Consider the following 21,833-nt stretch of genomic DNA (forward strand, 5'->3'; position numbering starts at 1 on the left):
TTATGTTATATGAGTATGTGTTCACATATGAAAGTTATAAAAACTAACTTATATAAACATGTATATTAAATGCATATACTATATATGTATATATTCATGTTTTATTCACAGAATCAAGATACCCGGAGAAGCAATGGATACGGTAAGACCATTAAATAAACTCTTCTGAATATTCGCCGTTATAACATTCTTATTTGCTTAGACTTCATTGTATGTCATAATATGTGTTTCATACCTAGGAACGTATTTGGGAACAAAATGCAGTTCGGGTTGTAACAGACATTGGGACGATTAAAAAATAATGATACTGATATTCGTAAGAAAACGATGTATATAGTGTATCACAAACAACTATTGTACACAGACAGTAGCATAATTAGATAAAGAATTATAGCAATATTACATTTCATTTGCATATTCGTTAGTGAATTATGTTATGTTACTGTGGTTGCTGCCATTGCTGTTGTTGCTGTGTTCATCGCACTGGAAGTTCAATATGTCAGTAGTATAAGCAAAATGAATAAGAGCAAACGTCTGGGTGTTCGTGATGGTTGGTAGATCGCACCAAACACTGCAAAAATCAAAATAATACGCCTGACAAATAATATGTAAAACCACAAAAATTTATTATTATATGCTAAATTTCAGAGAAAAGAGGCAGTGGATGGCACTCTAGGCTAGCAGCTTGTCGCTGTGGGTAAGAATTCCATTAAAGTGTTTCAAAATGATACAGTCAAACCTTGTTATACCAGCTTGTCGGTGGGTAAGAATAATATTAAAGTGTTTCAAAATGATACAGTCAAAGTTTGCTATACCAGCTTGTCGGTGGGTAAGAATAATATTAAAATGATTCACAAGTATAGAGTCAAACTGCTTTGGGTAAAAATAACACTGAAGTGCTTCAAAAATATAATTAAAATGTGTTATATCATCTTGTCGTTACCAAATGTGCTCTGGTGGTGTCGTTAAACAAAACAAATTGATGGTAAGAAAAACCCATTAATGTTGTTCGAAATATACATTCAAACTTCGTTACTTCAACTTGTTGTTCTGGGTAAGAATAGCATTAACGTTGTTCGAAACACACCTTCAAACTTCGCCATTTCAACTTCTTGTTCTTGGTAAGAACGGTATTAAAGTTGTTAAAAATATACATATAAACTTCGTTGTATCACCTTGTTGTTCTGGGTAAGAATAGCATCAAAGTTATTCAAAAGGATAGTCACACTAAATATACATATAAACTTCGTTGTATCACCTTGTTGTTCTGGGTAAGAATAGCATCAAAGTTATTCAAAAGGATAGTCACACTTGTTAAAAATATACATATAAACTTCGTTGTATCACCTTGTTGTTCTGGGTAAGAATAGCATCAAAGTTATTCAAAAAGATAGTCACAATTCAATATATTGGTGTTGAAGGGACCGCAAACACTGATGTTATCAGGTGTGTGCGTATCCTGCCCCACCGATGGAACCAGTCACGAGGACTGCCATCACAGCTATCAAGTTCATCACTTCATTTAAAACGATGAAAAGTCAGAGCCGATTAATAAGAAAATCCATCACCAAAACCTAGTTTATCAATGACAGACTTCTCAACATCCAGTGCACGTACTTTAAACGATTGTCGATTGGCCAACTATTTTAATCTGCTACAGCCCGCAGATATAAACCACTATCTTCTTTATGGCTCCCAAAACAAAAAGAAGAAGAAAAAAAAAGAAGAAATATCTTCATACATGATTTGTGTTTTATTTCAGACTCAAGACTTGTGAAGGGCAAGTAATAAACTTAAATCAAGCTTGCAGAACTGCCCAGGAAAACGCTAACGAAACTATCACCAGTTTGACTAAAGACCTGAACAGCGCCAATGAAACTATCACCAGTTTGACTAAAGACCTGAACAGCGCCAATGAAACTATCACCAGTTTGACTAAAGACCTGAACAGCGCCAATGAATCTATCACCAGTTTGACTAAAGACCTGAACAGCGCCAATGAAAATATCAGCAATTTGACTAAAGAATTGAAAATTGCCAATGAAGCTCTCGCGTATTGTCGAAAGAACTGGACAAATTATGATGGTATGTGTTTGCAATTTTATGGGGTTTTTTATATTATTATTTCTGCAATTACTGGTACCGGGGGCATGTTGTTTTTCAATTTTCAAATATTTACTTTACAGTTTTATTCCTACAGTAACTACTGGTCTGTTGCTTTCCATTTAGTCAATCTTCATTTTACAGTTTTATACTACAACTACTAGAATGCGTTCTTTCAGTGGACTAGTACCATTTGAAGGTTTTAAACTACAACTATTTGCCGTGGATCAATCTGCACTTGACAATTAATAGTGTAAGACTAGCGTAAAGAGAATTAAAACAACATAAACACGACAAAACTACGTTATTTGTAACTTCAAGAAACTAATGCGAGGCTCAGGAGTGATTTGTATACATGTATAATTGTAAAGCTAATGCTAGGGAGTCATGTTTCCAACTGTCACAATGGACTTGGTCAACACGCCGATCTTACGACTTCTACGACTGTCCAATATAGGTTTTCATAACACTAAAGATATAGAAACATTGCATGTACAGTTCTGTAAAACGATACTAGTTGTACGTAATGTCACGTTTATTGAATTTATATATAGCGAACTAGGGCATTTTCCGATGTATATAGTGAGAACATTAATATTTTTTAAATTTTGGATTAAATTAATTAACATCAGTAATTGCATTTTACGGCTCTTTGTGTAGAAATACACCAATATGAAGATAATTGGATAATGAATGTTAGACAGGATTGGTTTAAATTATATATGAAATTGCGAAAAGTTAGATAATAATAGTTTTGCTATAATAAAATAAAGATTACGGGATGTATTCACGCAGGAATCCTATAGAAGAATAAAAACAACATCGAAAGGAAGTCGTTATCAATATTTATTACTGGAATTTAAGTTATAAGCCAGTTTATAGCTCAATGTCACCAACATAATGATCTCAAGACAAAACATTGTTAAAGCGTATTATTACATACGACCTAGTGTTGTTAAGCTAATCCGACTATTAAGTAACGAACATAATAAATAGCTCAATAACCTTGGACACTATTTAATTCGGGCAAATAATTTAAAAAATGACTTGATTTAATCTAGTTCTAGATTGCACAGACCATAGTTATATTTGTGTTGCGTTTTTTCAACTTATTTGTTGCTAGTCTGAGCGCTCTGTTAACTCGACTCGCGTCGCATACATAGTTGTTAATCTAAGCGCACACGTCGTACGTCGGCAGTGGGGGGAGTTGGCCAACTCCGTCGTGACAGTTGGTAGTCTGATCCTAGAGGACTAGATGTTTTTAACATACCCTGTTTATATTCTGCCTTTTCCCTGTTTCAGCAATGTGCGCATCGAAACAAGACTTTAAAATATATAAACAAGACTGTCTCCGAATGTGCCTTGCAATTGATATGACGGATAATCAACCGGTTGACGTAATTAAGGCAATTTGCAATTCAGTAGGATCAAAAATGGTTGTATTGGACGCGTTTTGGAAGAATTCTCTTTACCGAGAAGCAATCATTAACTACATTGCCGATTCGGGTCACGGTAATTATATAATATATACGTATGTACATGTTCGTATGTACCCAGAATGTATGTATGTATGTATGTATGTATGTATGTATGTATAAATGTTTGTGTGTATATACATATTGATCTATCCATGCATATATATTATATGTTTGTCTTGTTTGACTATTATATACATAGATATTAACTCACCGGCGCAGGGGATGACTAAATCAATGCAGGCTTCACTAATGTCTCAAGCCGTAGCTGGATATTGAACCCGTAGCACCGAATTGTCCACATGTATGTGTGTGTGTGTGTATGTATGTATGTATGTATTTTTATATTTTGAATATCTCTATTGTATGTATGTCGGGTTTTGACCTAAACATACATATATTCAATGACACACTGGCACAGGGGATATTAAAATCCTTTATTGCCTTCACAAATTTCCTCATGCCGTTACCGAGACCCAGTCGCCCGCAATTGTTGGGCCGGAACGCTACTAATCAGACCAACTACGTTCCACAAAAATGGAACGATCGTTAGTCGACCATATTCGTACCGGTCCAACAACCATGAGGTTCTAAGGCCCCATGGCTTGGCAACGTTTGACTTACATGCAGATGTGGACAGACCTGGCACTGGCTATATATGTAGTTTTATATACTTGGCTGTTTTTCGTTCTTGCCAGTGCACCACGACTGGTTTATCAAAGGCCATGGTATGTGCTATCCTGTCTGTGGGATGGGACATATAAAAGATACCTAGCTGCTAATGGAAAACTGTAGCGGGTTTCCTCTCTCAGACTATATGTCGAAATAACCAAATGTTTGACATCCAATAGCCGATGATAAAGAAATAAATGTGCTCTAGTGCTGTTATTAAACAAAACAAACTTTAACGTATTATACCAAGATCTTTGGTGTACTGTTCACAAGGCACGTTCTGGAACCGAATACATAGAGGGCGATCGATTTAGCAACTCATCTCACTTAAGGCAACCACTATACCACAGAGCTACACCGCGAGGTCTTTGACATAGAGGTCATGGAGTACAGATTAGTGAGCTTCAGTCAATGTCACCTGTATCGATTATATCGATGCCTAAAATACAATAATTAACCTTCTTTTTTGAACTTTAATTACCGGTAAGTTTAAGAAAGCTATTGACTATTAAAAAAAATGACGCTAACGAACAATGCCTTTTATTGTCTCATAATTTGTTTTACAGGTACAAACATAATCGATCCTCGATCATTGGGATTTTTAAATCGCATTTTAGTGCTAAATAAGCCAGCACGAATTATTATTTCCGTGTCCACTAACTGAAGTAGCTAGATTTTTCATCATCATCATCATCATCATTATCATCAGTATTTATTGTTTTCACCGAATGCTTTGTATTTGTGATTCCAGGACCTATGGATGCATTAATTGGAGCCAAGTTCAACGAAACCTCAGGACGTACATATTGGTTTGATTCTGATTCCCCGTTCGACTACAACGATCTGGTCAGTAATGATACAGCAGGAGGCAACAACACGTGTGTCGCTTTGAAACACGCCACGCAGTATAGATGGGGATATGTTCCATGTTCCAGATCTCCTGGCGTTGCTGCATGCGAATTTTCCCCAGAGACCTGAAGTGTGGATATTTATCTTAAAATTTTATTTTATTTTATTTTATTATTATGTTTTTCGTCTAGATGTCATACTTTCGCAATTACAAGTTCTTATATATCTTCACAAATGTTTTAAATCGACTTATCTTTCTTTCTGGGACATGTATCTTTTTCGTTTCACGAGTCTGTCTTAAGTCGTCAGTTTCAGTGATTCTGTCTTTGTAATTTCAGCCCAACAAGCTAAGAAAATAAACTGTGTCCAGCCTATCTCTTGTGACTTTGTGTTTGATGTTTAGCAATTCACACTGAAATCAGATATGTGCGAATGATACTGTCTATCCCTGCACCACTTTCCTAGATAATTATACAGTATAGGGGGAAACACAATGTTCCAGCCACCCAATACTGAATTCCTGGAATCTGATAGATAAAACCTTAATACATGGTCAGGGCCGTATTTCTGCTTAATTCAGAGATGAATGGGCATTTGGCAAAATAATGGCTGCTTCTATGAATCTCTATCTAGTGTCTCCTCTAAAGCAGGACCGATCTCCCGAGGAGATCCTTTACTGCAGAGTTCATACTAAAAGAGGACTGCCACTCCCAGACTAGTTTACCGAAGCAAACCTAGCACCGAAAACAGCTCGTTGGAATACGTACAGCTGGGATGGCATGCACTCATGAATCAGCCATAACAGTGAAGATATCACATCTTAGCGAAAGGTGAACATATCCTGCCTCACCGGATGTACCCGTCATGAGTACTGCCACCACAGCTGTCGTCTATTGACTATCTCTTGAAAAGATGAAAACAAAATGTGCACGAGTTTCACCAAAGAGATGAAAAAGTAACCACAACTTAAAAATATAGAATAGCATCAGCCATAATTTTGGTCGGTGATACATCGTATTTAATAGATATATCCTCCAAATATCTACCATACAGCTTTATGGATGCCCTCAGTAGTCCCTGGACATTATAACATTGAGAGAACAACTGTGCCAGCAAGTGTACCATCAATGTTCCAAATTTCATAATGGTAGTGATTATTTTGTTTGTTTTGTTTAACGACACTATTAGAGCACATTGATTTATTAATCATCGTCTATTGGATGTTAAACATTTGGTAATTGGACGTATAATCTTAGAAAGGAAACCCGCTACGTTTTTCAGTTAGTAGTAAGGGATCTTTTATATACACCATCCCAAAGACAGGACATCACATACCACGGCCTTTGATATACCAGGTGTGGTGTCCTGGCTGAAACGAATAATAGCCCAATGGGCCCACCGACGGGATCGATCCCAGACCGACCGCGCATCAAGCGAGTGCTTTACCACTGGGCTACGTCCCGCCCCTAGTAACTATAAAAACGTGATTACTTTATGTACGGAAATAATATTCTACATTTTAGTTAAGGTAAATGAAATCAACTACACGTGAAAACCATCGGGTCAAGCAAATTGTCCGGTTTAAGAAGTATCCGGTTGAGAGAGGTTAAGTTTTGTACTGATTATTAAAAAGCGACCTTCAAAAACGTTCGCTTTTGAGGGAATTCCGGTGTAGTGAGGGTCGAGTTTTGAGAGGTTTTACTATATATATATATATATATATATATATATATATATATATATATATATATATATATATATATATATATATATATATATATATATATATCACTTCACGTGAAAAAACAAATAAACTGAATTCATTATTAAAGAAACGTGTAACCCCATCACTTGCTGCTAAAAAAAGAGTAGCAAATGTCAGAATTATCAAATAATTGACAACCAATGTTGTATTTCACTGTTTACATGCGCTAAAATAATACCCGCTTGTGACCACATTATGTTCCAAAATTATCCGTCATCAACGTTATCTGCAAGAAGAAGTTGATTTAATACACAAAACCTCAGAAAACCCAGAGATGAACAATTCTTAATGATCTCCTATAATTGTAGGTTATTTATTTTATTCTGTCATTGTGGCCCTGACATACATAACCATTATAATGTTGAAAAAAATCGTTTTGTTTAGCGACACCACTAAAGCACATTAATTAATTAATCATTGGCTATTGGATGTCAAACATTTGGTAATTATGACACGTAGTCATCAGACGAAATCCGCTAAATGTTTCTTAATACAGCAAGGGATATTTTATATGCACTTCCCCACAGACAGGAAATCACATACCACGGCTTTTTCCAGTTGTGGTGCACTAGTTGGAACAGTAAAAACCCAATCAGCTGAATGGATCCACCGAGGCGGTTCGATCCTGCCACGCAAACACCTCAAGCGAGCACTCTACCGACTGAGCTGAATCCCGACCTTATAATGTTGAATGGTGGCGTACCCGTGAGACAAGTGGCCTCAGATTACAGTTATCTTCCCATTTGGTTGTCCAAAATCCGGAAGTTTCACCGCGCAAGTAGTCTGCTGTTTGACTGTGATTATTTCATGGCAGACAGCTATGAAGTGGCAACTGTTTGACTGAAGTGACAGGGGATAGCATGTAGTTTGTAAACATGTGTAACTTGTTGACATTGAAGACTTGTTTGTGGTAATTCCGGCCCATGCAAAAGTAGTGCTTTTTGTGTAAAATGGGTGTACTCCGGCCTGGTTTAGAGGGTGTGTCTGTTTAAACCAATATGCTGGGAGAAAGAGCTGGACAACAGGGGTTGTCCTTTTCAGGATATGTGTCCCCCATGCAGGCAAAGGTACATACAAAACTTCACGGGCCTGCTGATATTAATAAAAATGTTATAGCCACTAAGGCTATATAGAAACATATAGCGAAATTAATTGTGGTCTGAGGCCTGATATAGTTCACACATTACACCGGTTAAATGCTTGATTCTGATGAAAGTATTATAACCAGAGAGGTGAAATTACACAGACTGATTGTGCATACCACAAGGAATATGAAAACTAATTTATTTATTTTCTAAATATTTTATTAAATTAAAAAACATTTTTTTTGAATTTATTAAAAATTAAAATTAAAATTTTCAACTTTTAAATTTCAGTATCCTCCAAAATAGCATAAAATTACCTCTGATGTTACTACAGGTTGTTGCAATATTTTTTAACAGTTTTGAGCTAATAATTTGGTAAAAAAGAGCAAAAGTTGGATTTTGTTAGTCAATATTGAGATTTTAAATTTTTTTACATATTGAATTTTAATGAGTTCCTCAATTATTGCAATTGGACAGAAGATCTAAATATAGTGAATATATCACTACTAAATGTAATTAAACACTTTAAATAAATAGTATACAGTTTTTAACAAGATTAAGTACTCTAATAATACATTTCACTTACATTTATGTTAATTACACACTTCAGTCATTTTTCAAAAATGGTCTTTTATCCTTAGAAAATCTAATAGGCTAATATTCTATGCTGTCTGAATGTATTTATTGTGTTCAGTAATCAGATGCTGGTATACTTGTCAAGTTTATTGCAGAAAATGTGCCAAAAAGGTTAACATTTGGCTTGTAATACATATGGCAGAATAATCCATAATGCATATTCAGTGGTCATTACTACAAACATATGTGTCCCCCATGCAGGCAAAGGCACATACAAAACTTCACGGGCCTGCTGATATTAATAAAAATGTTATAGCCACTAAGGCTATATAGAAACATATAGCGAAATTAATTGTGGTCTGAGGCCAAGTAGCGAGCCACCTGCGAGTGAGCCATTCCGTCATCCAACGGCTGCAGGAGTGTTCGTGTACCACTGTCAGTAAATGATCTGTCCCGCGGGAGACGCACATACGTTACGAAGCATTTCTCTTAAGAAACTGATTTGTCATTATTACAAACGTAATCAGAAAGGTCGTCCGAACGGACGTAGAAACTGTGGTTCGTTCTACGTACGAATATAGCTGGTATTCAAAACTTGTGGCACCATGTTTCAACCGTTTCTCAACCGAAATAGTACAACAAATGGACACACAAACCAAAAATGTAAAACCTACTAAATGTACTCGCTACATCCCTATTGAAGTACAATGTACTTGCATCATTATTAACAAAATAAGTTTTCCAACGACAGCATAGAAGATTTGTCCGCCATTTTAAATTTGCTAAATAGAGGGTAGCAGCTCGCCCTGCACACTAAGACAAGACTAAATGTGCTCCCTGCATTATGAGTAAGGCACCTGATGCAGGTCTGTAAATTAGTCACACGTTCTCCATTCTTTTGCCCTTCTTATCTTTTCTTGGAATAAAAGCAGACGTTGAAGTTTGTTGTTTAACGACACCACTAGATCACATTGATTTATTCATCTATGATATAGGCTATTGGATGTAAACAAAATGGGTAATTCTGGCACATAGTCACGTTTACAAGGTATATGAATCCTACAAAACTTTAAAAAGAACTGACAAACCGTGTTTTATATATTCGTAATAATTGATCGCATTTTAGCCCTCTGGAAAAAAACACAAACACACTCGAAGCGGCACACCCAGTTACGTAATGACGTGTGACATCACAACAGCGCTTGGCTAGTCCACGGCAATGAAAGAAAGAGGACGATACCGACCGCTTTGGAGACTATCGACTCCAGTGCATGTTCGGCCCCAAGCCGACACGTGGGACCAGAATGCGAAAAATCAGTGTACTAAACCATTACATTTTTTTGTGTGTGTCATACCGATATGTGGATACTGTTTGACATATTCTGCAATAATGAATAATTGCATCGTGTAATGGATGCACAAACACTGCTGTAAAAGGTATCAGAACTATAGTTCGTCCCACAGCGAATGCCTTTTTTCATATTATGGAATTTACTACAAGTTGACTTATAAATGGCACACAAAAATAGTAAAACAGATTTTTTGCTATTTCCAAAACGATTTTAATTTTTATAGAATGATGGGAAGGACTAGCATTCACGAATTACCAATACAGGCAACAGGACATTCAGTGTCACACTGAGGTTTTTGTGGTATTATTATAGATTTCATACACTTTAGGTTTACTATTTCCATATATATCTGATCTTGAAATGAGAACCTTGACTTATGATATACATGTAATTATGTTGTGATGTTTTGAACACGGAGAAGGAAAACCAGATATATTTTTACAACAAGTTTTCTTTTTGACGTCTGTTTATGCACAAATCTTATTTATATTTCATATTGTCAACTTACATATTTGATATATGTTAAATACATGCTAGTTGTGCATATGTTTTTTTCAGTGTATTTATGTATATGTTAATTTTGATACAAATGAAAGAAAATCAGAAGGAAATAGATATACACTATGTATAATTAAGGAATAAAATATTAAAAAATTAAAAAAGGTTTTTGATTCTACAATTTCTTTGCAAAGTAAACGGAGACGTGTGCTAGGGTGTTAAAAAAACAAACAAACAACAACCAGATTTCAGGCTTTCGGTTGTAGATATTATATACAGTTAAACCCCTTTAAACAGGACACCCCTGGAACAAAAATAAAAAGTCTGGTTTGAAGAGGATCTGGTTTAGTACTGATATTTAATAAGGGGCCATCAATCAAATTTGGATTTGAGGGAATCCAGCCCTAAGTTCAGCCAGGAAACACAAGTCTGAGGGAATCCAGCCCTAAGTTCAGCCAGGAAACACAAGTCTGAGGGAATCCAGCCCTAAGTTCAGCTAGGAAACACAACTCTGAGGGAATCCAGCCCTAAGTTCAGCCAGGAATCACAAGTCTGAGGGAATCCAGACCTAAGTTCAGCCAGGAAACACAAGTCTGAGAGAATCCAGCCCTAAGTTCAGCCAGGAAACACAAGTCTGAGAGAATCCAGCCCTAAGTTCAGCCAGGAAACACAAGTCTGAGAGAATCCAGCCCTAAGTTCAGCCAGGAAACACAACTCTGAGGGAATCCAGCCCTAAGTTCAGCCAGGAATCACAAGTCTGAGGGAATCCAGACCTAAGTTCAGCCAGGAAACACAAGTCTGAGAGAATCCAGCCCTAAGTTCAGCCAGGAAAACACAAGTCTGAGGGAATCCAGCCCTAAGTTCAGCCAGGAATCACAAGTCTGAGGGAATCGTGGGGACCTAAGTTCAGCCAGGAAACACAAGTCTGACTAGAATCCAGCCCTAAGTTGAAACACAAGTCTGAGGGAATCCAGCCCTAAGTTCAGCCAGGAAACACAAGTCTGAGGGAATCCAGCCCTAAGTTCAGCCAGGAAACACAAGTCTGAGAGAATCCAGCCCTAAGTTCAGCCAGGAAACACAAGTCTGAGAGAATCCAGCCCTAAGTTCAGCCAGGAAACACAAGTCTGACAGAATCCAGCCCTAAGTTCAGCCAGGAAACACAAGTATGAGGGAATTTAGCAAATTTTTATTTTCAGCAAGCCCTCAAAAGTTCAGCCAGGAAACACAAGTCTGAGAGAATCCAGCCCTAAGTTCAGCCAGGAAACTTGAGGGAATCCAGCCCTAAGTTCAGCCAGGAAACACAAGTCTGAGAGAATCCAGCCCTAAGTTCAGCCAGGAAACACAAGTCTGAGAGAATCCAGCCCTAAGTTCAGCCAGGAAACACAAGTCTGAGGGAATCCAGCCCTAAGTTCAGCCAGGAAACACAAGTCTGAGAGAATCCAGCCCTAAGTTCAGCCAGGAAACACAAGTCTGAGAGAATCCAGCCCTAAGTTCAGCCAGGAAACACAACTCTGAGGGAATCCAGCCCTAAGTTCAGCCAGGAAACACAAGTCTGAGGGAATCCAGCCCTAAGTTCAGCCAGGAAACACAAGTCTGAGGGAATCCAGCCCTAAGTTCAGCCAGGAAACGTTTCGCTAATGTTTGCCAACTATTTGATTGGTCCCCGACGTGGCCATATGGTTTACGGTCAGTGTCACATTGTTTACATAGCGAGGCTATATTGGAAACACAAATTGGCAATCGTAGCCCAGAGGAAAGGACCGTATAGAGTAGAACCTGCAGCGATCATCTGTTTACCAAAGACTTCGATCATCACTACAAGTGTCAAGTGGACGTTATTGTTTAAAATAAAAACAACTAAACATGCTTAAAAAGGTTTGACAATATCGCGTGGGCCAGCACACGTGACGACTGTATACACATGCAGTCTCGGACAAACGTAAACACAAGTCTGAGGGTGGCAGCTACATGTATACGAGAGATTCAAAGAGTGAGTTCATACTGATAACACAAATAAGACGTTTTAAGTTCAGTTTCGTACTTCATTGTTGTACTTCTTGTTGTACTTTTTATATAATAATTTGTCTTTGAAAATAGTAATAGATAATAGCCCCCCCCCCCCCCCCCCCTCCCCTCGCGTTCGCTGTAATAAGTATGTATACAGTTGAGCACCGTTGTGTCGATATCGTGGGGACCACAAGCAATATACAGTTAACCGAATATCGACTAAAACGTTAAGTGAAATGTGTCCCAAAAATCCCCGTCCAAACCAAACAAGTCATATATACAAATGTTACTCTTTTTTTTCTCTAACGAATCATACATTTTTTATTTGAGCCAATAAATTAATCAATCAGTTGTACCGCTGAGCACGTTCTGAACATTGTTAATCTATTTTTTAAAATGTTTACAAATTAAAATCACTGAGGACGTTAGAAGAATCTAAATTTTGTTTTTAGCAAACATGAATTTATAAGAAAGTTATAACAAGATACAGTTACACGTTATGTTTTGTAGAAAGAAAAAAAAATCCCACACCTAATTCATCAAGTCTAGGAATAATATTTGTTGCACATTTGTTCCTGTCATAAAAGCTGCAGAGCTAAAACGTTTACACATTGACGTTCGTCATTTTCCGTGAATGTCACAATGGGAAAAGAAGCTGTGTTTTCTAAATCTAGTCTTATTCTTCAAGGCTTAGACCTACATGTAGTCCAGCTTTAACAAACCATTTGGGATGCCTAAAAGAACAATTTGGATACACACATAACAAGGCTCACACTATAACACATTTTGGTTTAGCCAATCTTTAGATATGTACATGTATGTTGAGTATTTGCTTGAAAAATTATTACTCTGGTTAATTTAAGGAATTTATTTTATTAGCCAAAAACTAAATGTAGCCACTTTTAATAAAAAAAATAGCAATTAGCTAATTTGGCTATGTACATGGTAAGATCTGACATAAGGACCATAGCTAATTTTCATTTTCAACATCCCCACCACTCCTCAACTCCCCCCCCCCCCCCTCGCCCATTTGTGTGGCTAACCACTGACTGGGCAGATTTTTATGAAATAGACATTTACATGTATATTAAACTGATAGACTCTTGTTTTTAAACACTAAGATGTATTTTTCACTACAAAAGTGTTTTTCATAATTTGAATTACAAGAACATACATTTTATTATTTCGAATATTGATTTTTATACACGTAAAGTGGCTCTGGTCATACAGTTTTTATATTACCTCAAAACGTTTTTGGGTTTTTTCATAATTCTAAACACCCACGTTAATCTGAGAAGTAATGGTTATCGAAACAAGCTCTAATTATTTTCAAACGGTATTTCCTCATTTAAACATCACACATTTTAGTGTTTCTCTGTTATAACTGTATCCAAATGTTGTTACAGTTTGTAGATTAATTAAACATAGTGCCCATGTTTACAGGCTGAAACTAGGGTCTGCTCCTTTAATACAAATCTTATTAAATGATGTTTCATTTGATGCTGTGATACTCCGTGACGGTAAACTTGTTTCGTGCGGATGTCTCGTTAAATATTAATTCGTTCATGGTTTCCCCACCTTGGTGGATTATAGCCCCGAAAATCGGTACTGGAGAATGTACAAGGAAGTGTATACTCACCACAGGGGCAAACCAATTAGTTTTCATGAATCTACACTTCCGGCGTCATTCTCCAACTTGTACTAAATTAACTTCTGTTTTACCTTCTTAAATTAAAATATTTGTTAAAATGACAAAGAATATTTACAAAACTAATAACCCAAACGATAGGATCCTTTCGAACCTAACCTGAACGATTCGGTGAGGAAACCCTAAGCAGTGTAAAACTGGCATTATGCTTGATGCACGTGATAAACGTGTAATCTCTGATTTCCGACAATCGTCGCTGTGTTCCGCTGGTATACATTAATATCACTAGTATTAGGTTTTTAAGGCTTAAATTACTTATTGGTCTGTTTTTTATTGATCTTTTATGTCTGGCCTGGTGAGCTAAAGCGTTGTACTTGTTTACAATGTGCAAGTTCTGCCAGTCGTGTGTTCAAATCTCTGAACTGAACGCATACAAAGTTTAATTTGCATTGTTTTACAGCTGTTGATTCTTGAACAAAATAATCTACACATAGAACAATATTGTGACGTCTCATGTATGGTTGATCGAGTGCATCTGCTGAATGTTCACATTTTCCCAATTATTCATTAACTTCACTTGACTGCGATCCGGGACAGGCACTGAGGAGACTGAGGTTACATTCATCTTTATACCGATGGATCATGGGCTGGGAATTATATCACTTGTCCTACAGGTTTTTTTTTCCATCAGATACAATAATTTTAAGATAATGCCTGATTAAACAATTATGTTTTCTGCTGAAACCTGGGAAATTAATACAGTCTTGAAATATATTATTTCCATGTACTTATGTTCGTGTCTCCGAGCTTTAACAACATGAAGCTGGAACATCCATTAGTTTCGATAGTGAAGCAAACGTGTTTTGTGTTATCCATTGCTAATAAGGTTTGTTTTGTTTAACGGCACCACTATAGCACATTGATTTAGTAATCTTCAGCTATTGGATGTCAAACATTTAGTAATGTTGACATATTCTTACAGAGGAAACCTGCTACAATTATCCATTAGGTATCTTTTATATGCACGATCCCACAGACAGGATAGCACATACAACGGCCTTTGATATATCAGTCGTGGTGCCGTGGCTGGAACGAGAAATAGCCCAATGGGCCCACCGACGGGGATTGATCACAAACTGACCGTGCATTAAGCAAGCGCTTTACCACCCAAGTGGCTTCGAATCCCATTATCGTGGCCAATGAGTAACAACTTCAAGAAGAAGAATAATAAAGAAAATCCCCACTTAAATCCCAGGACAGACAACACAAGTTAACAAGTATCCTTCTCCAGGCATCAATTCCGTTATATAGTAGGGGTGAAGAAACTCAATGGACAGTTAGGAAACTAACTTGTATTACCAATACAAATTACGACACACTGTTGTTAGAAGACCCAGTCTTTTAAAGAAATGCTCGCGCAAGGCTTTTGGACTGGTATGCATTTTCAACGATATATAATGCACATTATTGCTTAATATCAACAAGTATAATATTATAGTTAATTAATGAAACAGTTAAATGTAACGGCTATTATGTGTAATGTTCTGCAATGGTATCTCACAACTATTGATTATACATTGGTGACAGTACAAACAAAGCCAAGCACTGACTAAATTATTAACAGTAGGTGCTATATACTACCTGACATGAATAGAACAGCCTCTGTGACAGGATTTAAGCAAATAAAATTGATAGTTCGTTACCTGCAATTTCAATTATCCAGACTCCTAAGCACATGGGCTAATTGAGGGGAGGCTACTCTCGTTAAATATATGTACCACAGGCATAGTAAACAATGGTCTTGCATCTGTCAGTTTGATATGCCAAAATCAAGAGGCAATGTTACCCTTCCAATATTCCATAATCATACTGTCAAGTCTGTTCAGACACCAGCATAATAAAATAAAGAAAAGAGGTACTCTTTTTCATAGAACTAAATTCGTCGCCTACACATCGCTCATTGGCTGAAATAGCGGTGTGATCTCTAATAATATACATCCCAGTAAGCCAGCAATAAGTATATATTCTTTTTCAATACAAAATAAACCACCATTGTCAAAGTGTCGAAATAACTGTATTATGTTTTGTCCATATTAATTTAACGCACGTACTGGAATGATAATCAGAGGGTTTTCTTAGTTAATTGGTATTTTCTTTCCCTGTCCTGTACCTGTGGTTCCTGATTGGCACTGGCCTCAGTGGCGCAGTGGTTAAGCCATCGGACTACAGTCTGGTAGGTAGAGGGTTCGCAGCCCGGTACCGGCTCCAACCCAGAGCAATTTCTTAAGGGTTCAATGGATAGGTGTACGGCCGCTACACCCTCTTCTCTCTCACTAACCACTAACAAACTAACAACTAACCCACTGTCATGGAAAGACAGCCCAGATAGCTGAGGTGTGTGTGCCCAGGACAGCGTGTTTGAACATTAATTGTATGGAAATAAGTTGAAATGAATGAAACATGATTGGCAGGTGTATCTTTGGATGGTCACCAGTCAACGTGTCTAGCCAAAACAAATATGTGCCTGTTTTATTAAAATCACAGGGTATTGTGGGATAACCGGCCATCCCTAAAATGGTTATGGACATTATCAGCCATCCTGTTTTATTACTGTAAATAATTATGTAAAACCATTGATTAAGTAGAGTTTCCCATCTAAAATCACAAAACTGCCAAATTATGTAGTCCAAAAGAAAAGAAAATTATCACTTGGCTATCGTAAATGGTAGTTTTTGCTCCAGCATACCCTACTAATAGGCCTAATAATATGCATTTTTTCTTTGGATGTTTTAGAGAGAAATATACTATAACCCCATTTGGATTTTGTTCAGCCTCCTTGTAACACATTCTACTGGCATGCTGTGAACTAGTGATAACACTATTATGTAACATCGATGAGTGAAGTTTGGACGGGCCGGATGCACCAATTAACAAGTGTGTGTCAAGTACTTTGGTCGAGAAATGCAGTGAAACCAACACATCTCAAGAGCCGATAAATGGCATTGGTAAGGCTTACCAAAGTAAGTGTTCTCTAGAGACATACATAACCACCATCTGGTTAAAATTATAATGCTGAAGGTGGTTCAAGTATGCGTCAGATGATTCAAGAGGGACACTCCGTGTAGCCGACGTTAAGTGCCGTTACCAGCTAAAAGATGAGAGAAAAAATATTGTTCTGCAACCTATACTGATTGAAGGTTTAGTGATGAGCTACAAGAGACACGCATCAAAAATAGTGATAGCATATACCTATATAATATGCTATGATATTGAAGAAAGTCATTGAAGAGATGAATCTGTCTGATTGAACATTCAACCGAAATATCAAATATAGGTAAGTGTTTCCAAAGAGGCTATAGTATAAATATAATTGCACTGAGATGCAATGTCACATGTGTGACTAATAATTATTATAATAAAATGATATTGTTACATTTTGATACTTTACATTTATCCAATTCCCAGTATTACTGGGTGGGAACTCTTGAGTCCAAAAATAACTATGTTTGCTAGTGTTACTCCTTTTTAGTATAAGTCCGTAACAGAAATTGGGTAGCTCGTCCGGGATTCGAACAAAATTAATGGTTAGTCATAAATACGATCACACAATGTCTTTCAGTAAAGATCAAACACTCATAAGCATTATCATTGGAAAAATAATTATCACAGAACAAGGTTATAGCATTTTAAACGATTTGGAAAAGGCAGAATTAGTTGAAATAGTAGAGAGTTATGGGTTAGTGTTTGAAGAAAGGTGTAAACTGGGTGACATGAGAAAACAGATAATTAAGCTGTTAACGGAAAAGGGATTTTTTTCTAATGATGATTTAATAATTGAAAAAGCTAGTGTATCTGAGGTTCTACTCAGGATAGTGGGTCTGTAGAAACACTGGCAATGTTAAAACTTCAGCTTGAGTTTGAAAGAGAGAAGCAAGAAAGAGACAATGTTCTAAAACTAGAATTGTCAAAACTTGAAAAAGAGAAAGACGAAAACGAATTAGAGTTCCGAAGGGAGCAACTACAGTTAGACAGGGAAAGAGAAGAAAGACGTAGTTTTAGAGACAGAGACTTAGAAGTGGGTGGTTTTCGTAAAGTCCGCTTTTAAGCTAGCAAATATCTGAGAATGGTACCGCCCTTTCAAGAAACTCAGGTTGACGAATGTTTTACGCTTTTTGAGAATATTGCCATAAAAGCAGAGTGGCCAAGTGATAAATGGACTTTACTATTACAAACAGAATTAAAAGGGAAAGTGCAGCAAATGTTTGCCTCTTTACCGTAACAGAAATCTTTGTCGACTAAAAGTCATTTACAGTTGTTGCACTTGTAGCTAACTTACGCGTCACAGACACATGATTGTCAGATAAACTATACGTCACAGGGTAATCTATTCAAAATGTAATCTATTTCCACTGTGTTGTTTTTCATTGAATGCATGGCACCGGTGGCCTGGTCATCACCTAGGAGCAGCAGTCGTATGTCTTGAAATTGTGAAGACACGTATGTGCGTAAACAACCCATGTGTTACCAAAAATAGCGCATGATGTTCTCACCAACGGGTGTGTAAGAAAATCTATTTATTTCAGTGATTCAGTATTTTGACATATTCTTTACACTCTTTATTTCAGCGGATTGCACAGATAACCTTAATTTCATATTAGTATATCGAGACTGTGTCCGATTGTGCCTTGGTCCGTGGTACACTCACTGTGAATCGATCCCTTACCGAGGAAGACTGGTTGTTCTCGACTCGTTTATGAAGGCTGCTCTTTTTCGGGAAAAGATTTTCCAGAATCATCGTTCCAATAACGTTGCACTTTTAACATATTCTATATTTAGTTCACTCCAATTCAACCATATAAATGAAATGTATAATGCTTCTTAAAACAAATTTAACTTCTTTGATATCATTTTCTTTCTTAGTTATTGTTCAACTTAAAAAGTCTTAAAAAACTATATTCAATGTCAATAATACTACGAAGGAAAACGCCTTTAAGTACTAGATTTTCAGTTGCGGCTCCAAAAATGACATGATATGGAATGCCAAGGGAACTTTGGGGGAGGTATGGAGGGAGATCGTAAAAGAATTAAATTAATATATAGAGGTTATTACCAGAGTGTTTTTCGGTATCGTCAATATCTTATATTAGGAATACAAATTGTATTATGCGAGCCTCTGATGACATTCTTCGCCGTCACATGCTTCCCATTTTGGATCGACATAGATAACTCTTTCAGCAGGACAATGCCAGGCCGCACACGGCACGTGTAACAATGGATTTGCCATGGCCATCAGGATCGCCAGATCTCAACCCCATTGAACATCTATGGGACGAACTGGACAGACGTGTACGTCAGTGTGACCCAGAGACTCGGACGCTTCCGCAACTGTCACATGCACTGTCGGAAGAATGGTCTAGGATTCCAAGTGCCCGGATTCACAGACTCATTCAGTCTATGCCAAGGAGATGTCGCGCAGTGATTGCTGCTGCTGGTGACCACACAAAGTACTGAATTCAAGGCCCTCCTGCGACGCTGTTTGGTGAAAAAACGCCTCCACCGCTGTCGGTCAATAGCAAGAACATGAATGAATGAATGAATGAATGAATGTTTAACGACACCCCAGCACGAAAAATACATCGGCTATTTGGTGTCAAACTATGGTAATGCAAATAAATAAAGTGATGATCAACACCAACATAAAAATTCAAGACCCAAACAAAAACAGTGTAAAGAACTGTGCAAAAACACAAATATCACAGAATTTTACGGATACTGAATTTTACTCAAAACTTCAATTTTGTGCTGTATTGGCCATTCTTAAAGAGAATGTTACACCCCTGCACCAAGGTCAGGTTACAGCACGTGCAGGGGAGCAAGAACATTGTCAAATATTATTGTCAAATGTAACTGTGATATGATCATAAATAACGAAATTATGCCACTTTGTATTAAAGAGAATATTTCGCCTATGCGTTTCTTTTTTCTGACAGAGTATAATTAACTAAAACATTGTTGTTTATTTGTTTGGTGGTGGTTGTTATTGTTTTGTTTTTGTTGTGTGTTTTTTTTTTTTTTTTTTTTTTTTTTATAGTTTTACAGAGTACCTCCCATAGAGTTTTGTTGTTCGTATATATAAACTGACGATCAAACGAAAGTATACCAATTCTTTTTTCAAAATATTAAAAACAACACAAAACACAAGTTGATGCAAATGTTATATTTTGAAAGTATAATAATTTGGCGATAAATAAAACACGAATATATTCAATAAAACCCATACACTGATAATATCACAGTGCACAACAGCACTAGGGTCGAAATGTGCGATTTCATAAAGGACCACTCATAACGAAGGTGAATCAATTTGACCACAAAGAACATGTTTCAATAGCGTGTATGTCCACTATGTGCAAGTATGCAAGCATGGACCCGACGTCGAACAGAGTTTGTTAAGCGCCTAATGACGACATTAGGTATTGCCCTCCACTCCTGCCTCAGTGCCTGTACCAACTGCTCCCTGTTCATTGGAGGGTTAGGACGACGTCGAATTCGCTGGCCAAGATGATCCCACAAACCATGGCAAAACATTGACGTTGTTTGCGGCGAAGAACTGTTGCACCACACGAGCTGTGCGAGGTCTGGCATTGTCCTGTTGAAACAAAAGTCTAAGATGGTGTTGCAAGAACGGTAACAGGACGGGACGTAAAATCTGGTTGATGTAACGGTGTGCGTTAAGATTTCCGTCAATGACAATGAGGTCTGTCCGCTATTGGCCACAAATACCGCCCCAAACCATCACAGATCCACCACCAAACGGTTCAGTCTCCTGAACACAGCAAGGAGCTGTTCTCTCCTGCACGTCGGTATATCCGAGTCCTGCCATCAGCTCGGAATAACTGGAGCCTGCTCTCATCAGAAAAGAGTACACGTTGCCAGTTCCGATGTTGCCAACGTTGAAACTGACCTGTCCAACGTAAACGTCGAAGTCGATGTTGTATCGTCAACGGCATCCCTCTGAATGGTCGATAGGCCCTGATACCATGATATCGTTGTCGACGACGTACAGTGTGACGACTGATGACATGTCCAAGGCCAGTCGCTGCAGATGACATCACAATGAGGAATCCGTTACGTAAGTGCAAGATGCGGAGATGGCGGTACTCGTTGGCTGTTGTTACGCGGGGTCTTCCACTTTGTGGTCTGTCTGCAGTTCTGCCAGTCACCTTGAAACCTGGTGATCATCAATTTTGTGGAATTCAGGATTCTTGCCACATGGGCATAACTCGTACTCACCTGCACCATATCAATAGCTCTCTCTCTCTCTCTCTCTCTCTCTCTCTCTCTCTCTCTCTCTCTCTCTCTCTCTCTCTCTCTCTCTCTCTCTCTCTCTCTCTCTCTCTCTCTCTCTCTCTCTCTCTCTCTCTCTCTTTCTCTCTCTCTTCAGCAGTTAGCCGTGTCATGTTCTGTGGTGTTTTAATTTTGACTGAGGCATGTTCTAAGCAATGGCACTCTTTTTTATACCCTTATGTGCATGAGTATCATGTTTCTCGTTTAGTATACATTTGATGAATAAACTCATTTGCACGTGCGGCATCGCCCAAACGCAGCAATGTGCGACTATTCGTCAGTGATTGCATTATAACGAACAATACTGGAACCTATCTAACATTCCATGAACGTGTATTGTGTTTATTTATAATGAAAATAAGTGGTATACTTCCTTTTGATCGACCGTGGTGCAGGGGTGTAACATTCTCTTTGAGAATGGCCAATACAGCACAAATTGAAGTTTAGAGTAAAATT

The 21,833-nt window shown here is 37.6% G+C and overlaps 1 protein-coding gene across 1 annotated transcript in view; it reads left to right on the top strand.

The window, feature by feature from the left end:
• The window catches only part of LOC121377540, a 20,381-nt gene extending 14,908 nt beyond the window's left edge, over window positions 1–5,473 (top strand). Inside the window, exons 3-7 of the mRNA XM_041505581.1 lie at window positions 112–142; window positions 649–697; window positions 1,763–2,085; window positions 3,406–3,615; window positions 5,002–5,473. Coding sequence (XP_041361515.1) covers window positions 112–142; window positions 649–697; window positions 1,763–2,085; window positions 3,406–3,615; window positions 5,002–5,228 — 840 coding nt within the window. The 3' untranslated portion in view covers window positions 5,229–5,473. The remainder of the gene's footprint in view (window positions 1–111; window positions 143–648; window positions 698–1,762; window positions 2,086–3,405; window positions 3,616–5,001) is intronic.
• The last annotated feature ends 16,360 nt before the right edge of the window (window positions 5,474–21,833 follow it).

Source organism: Gigantopelta aegis, chromosome 7 (assembly GCF_016097555.1).
Source record: "Gigantopelta aegis isolate Gae_Host chromosome 7, Gae_host_genome, whole genome shotgun sequence".
Lineage (NCBI taxonomy): Eukaryota > Metazoa > Mollusca > Gastropoda > Neomphalida > Peltospiridae > Gigantopelta > Gigantopelta aegis.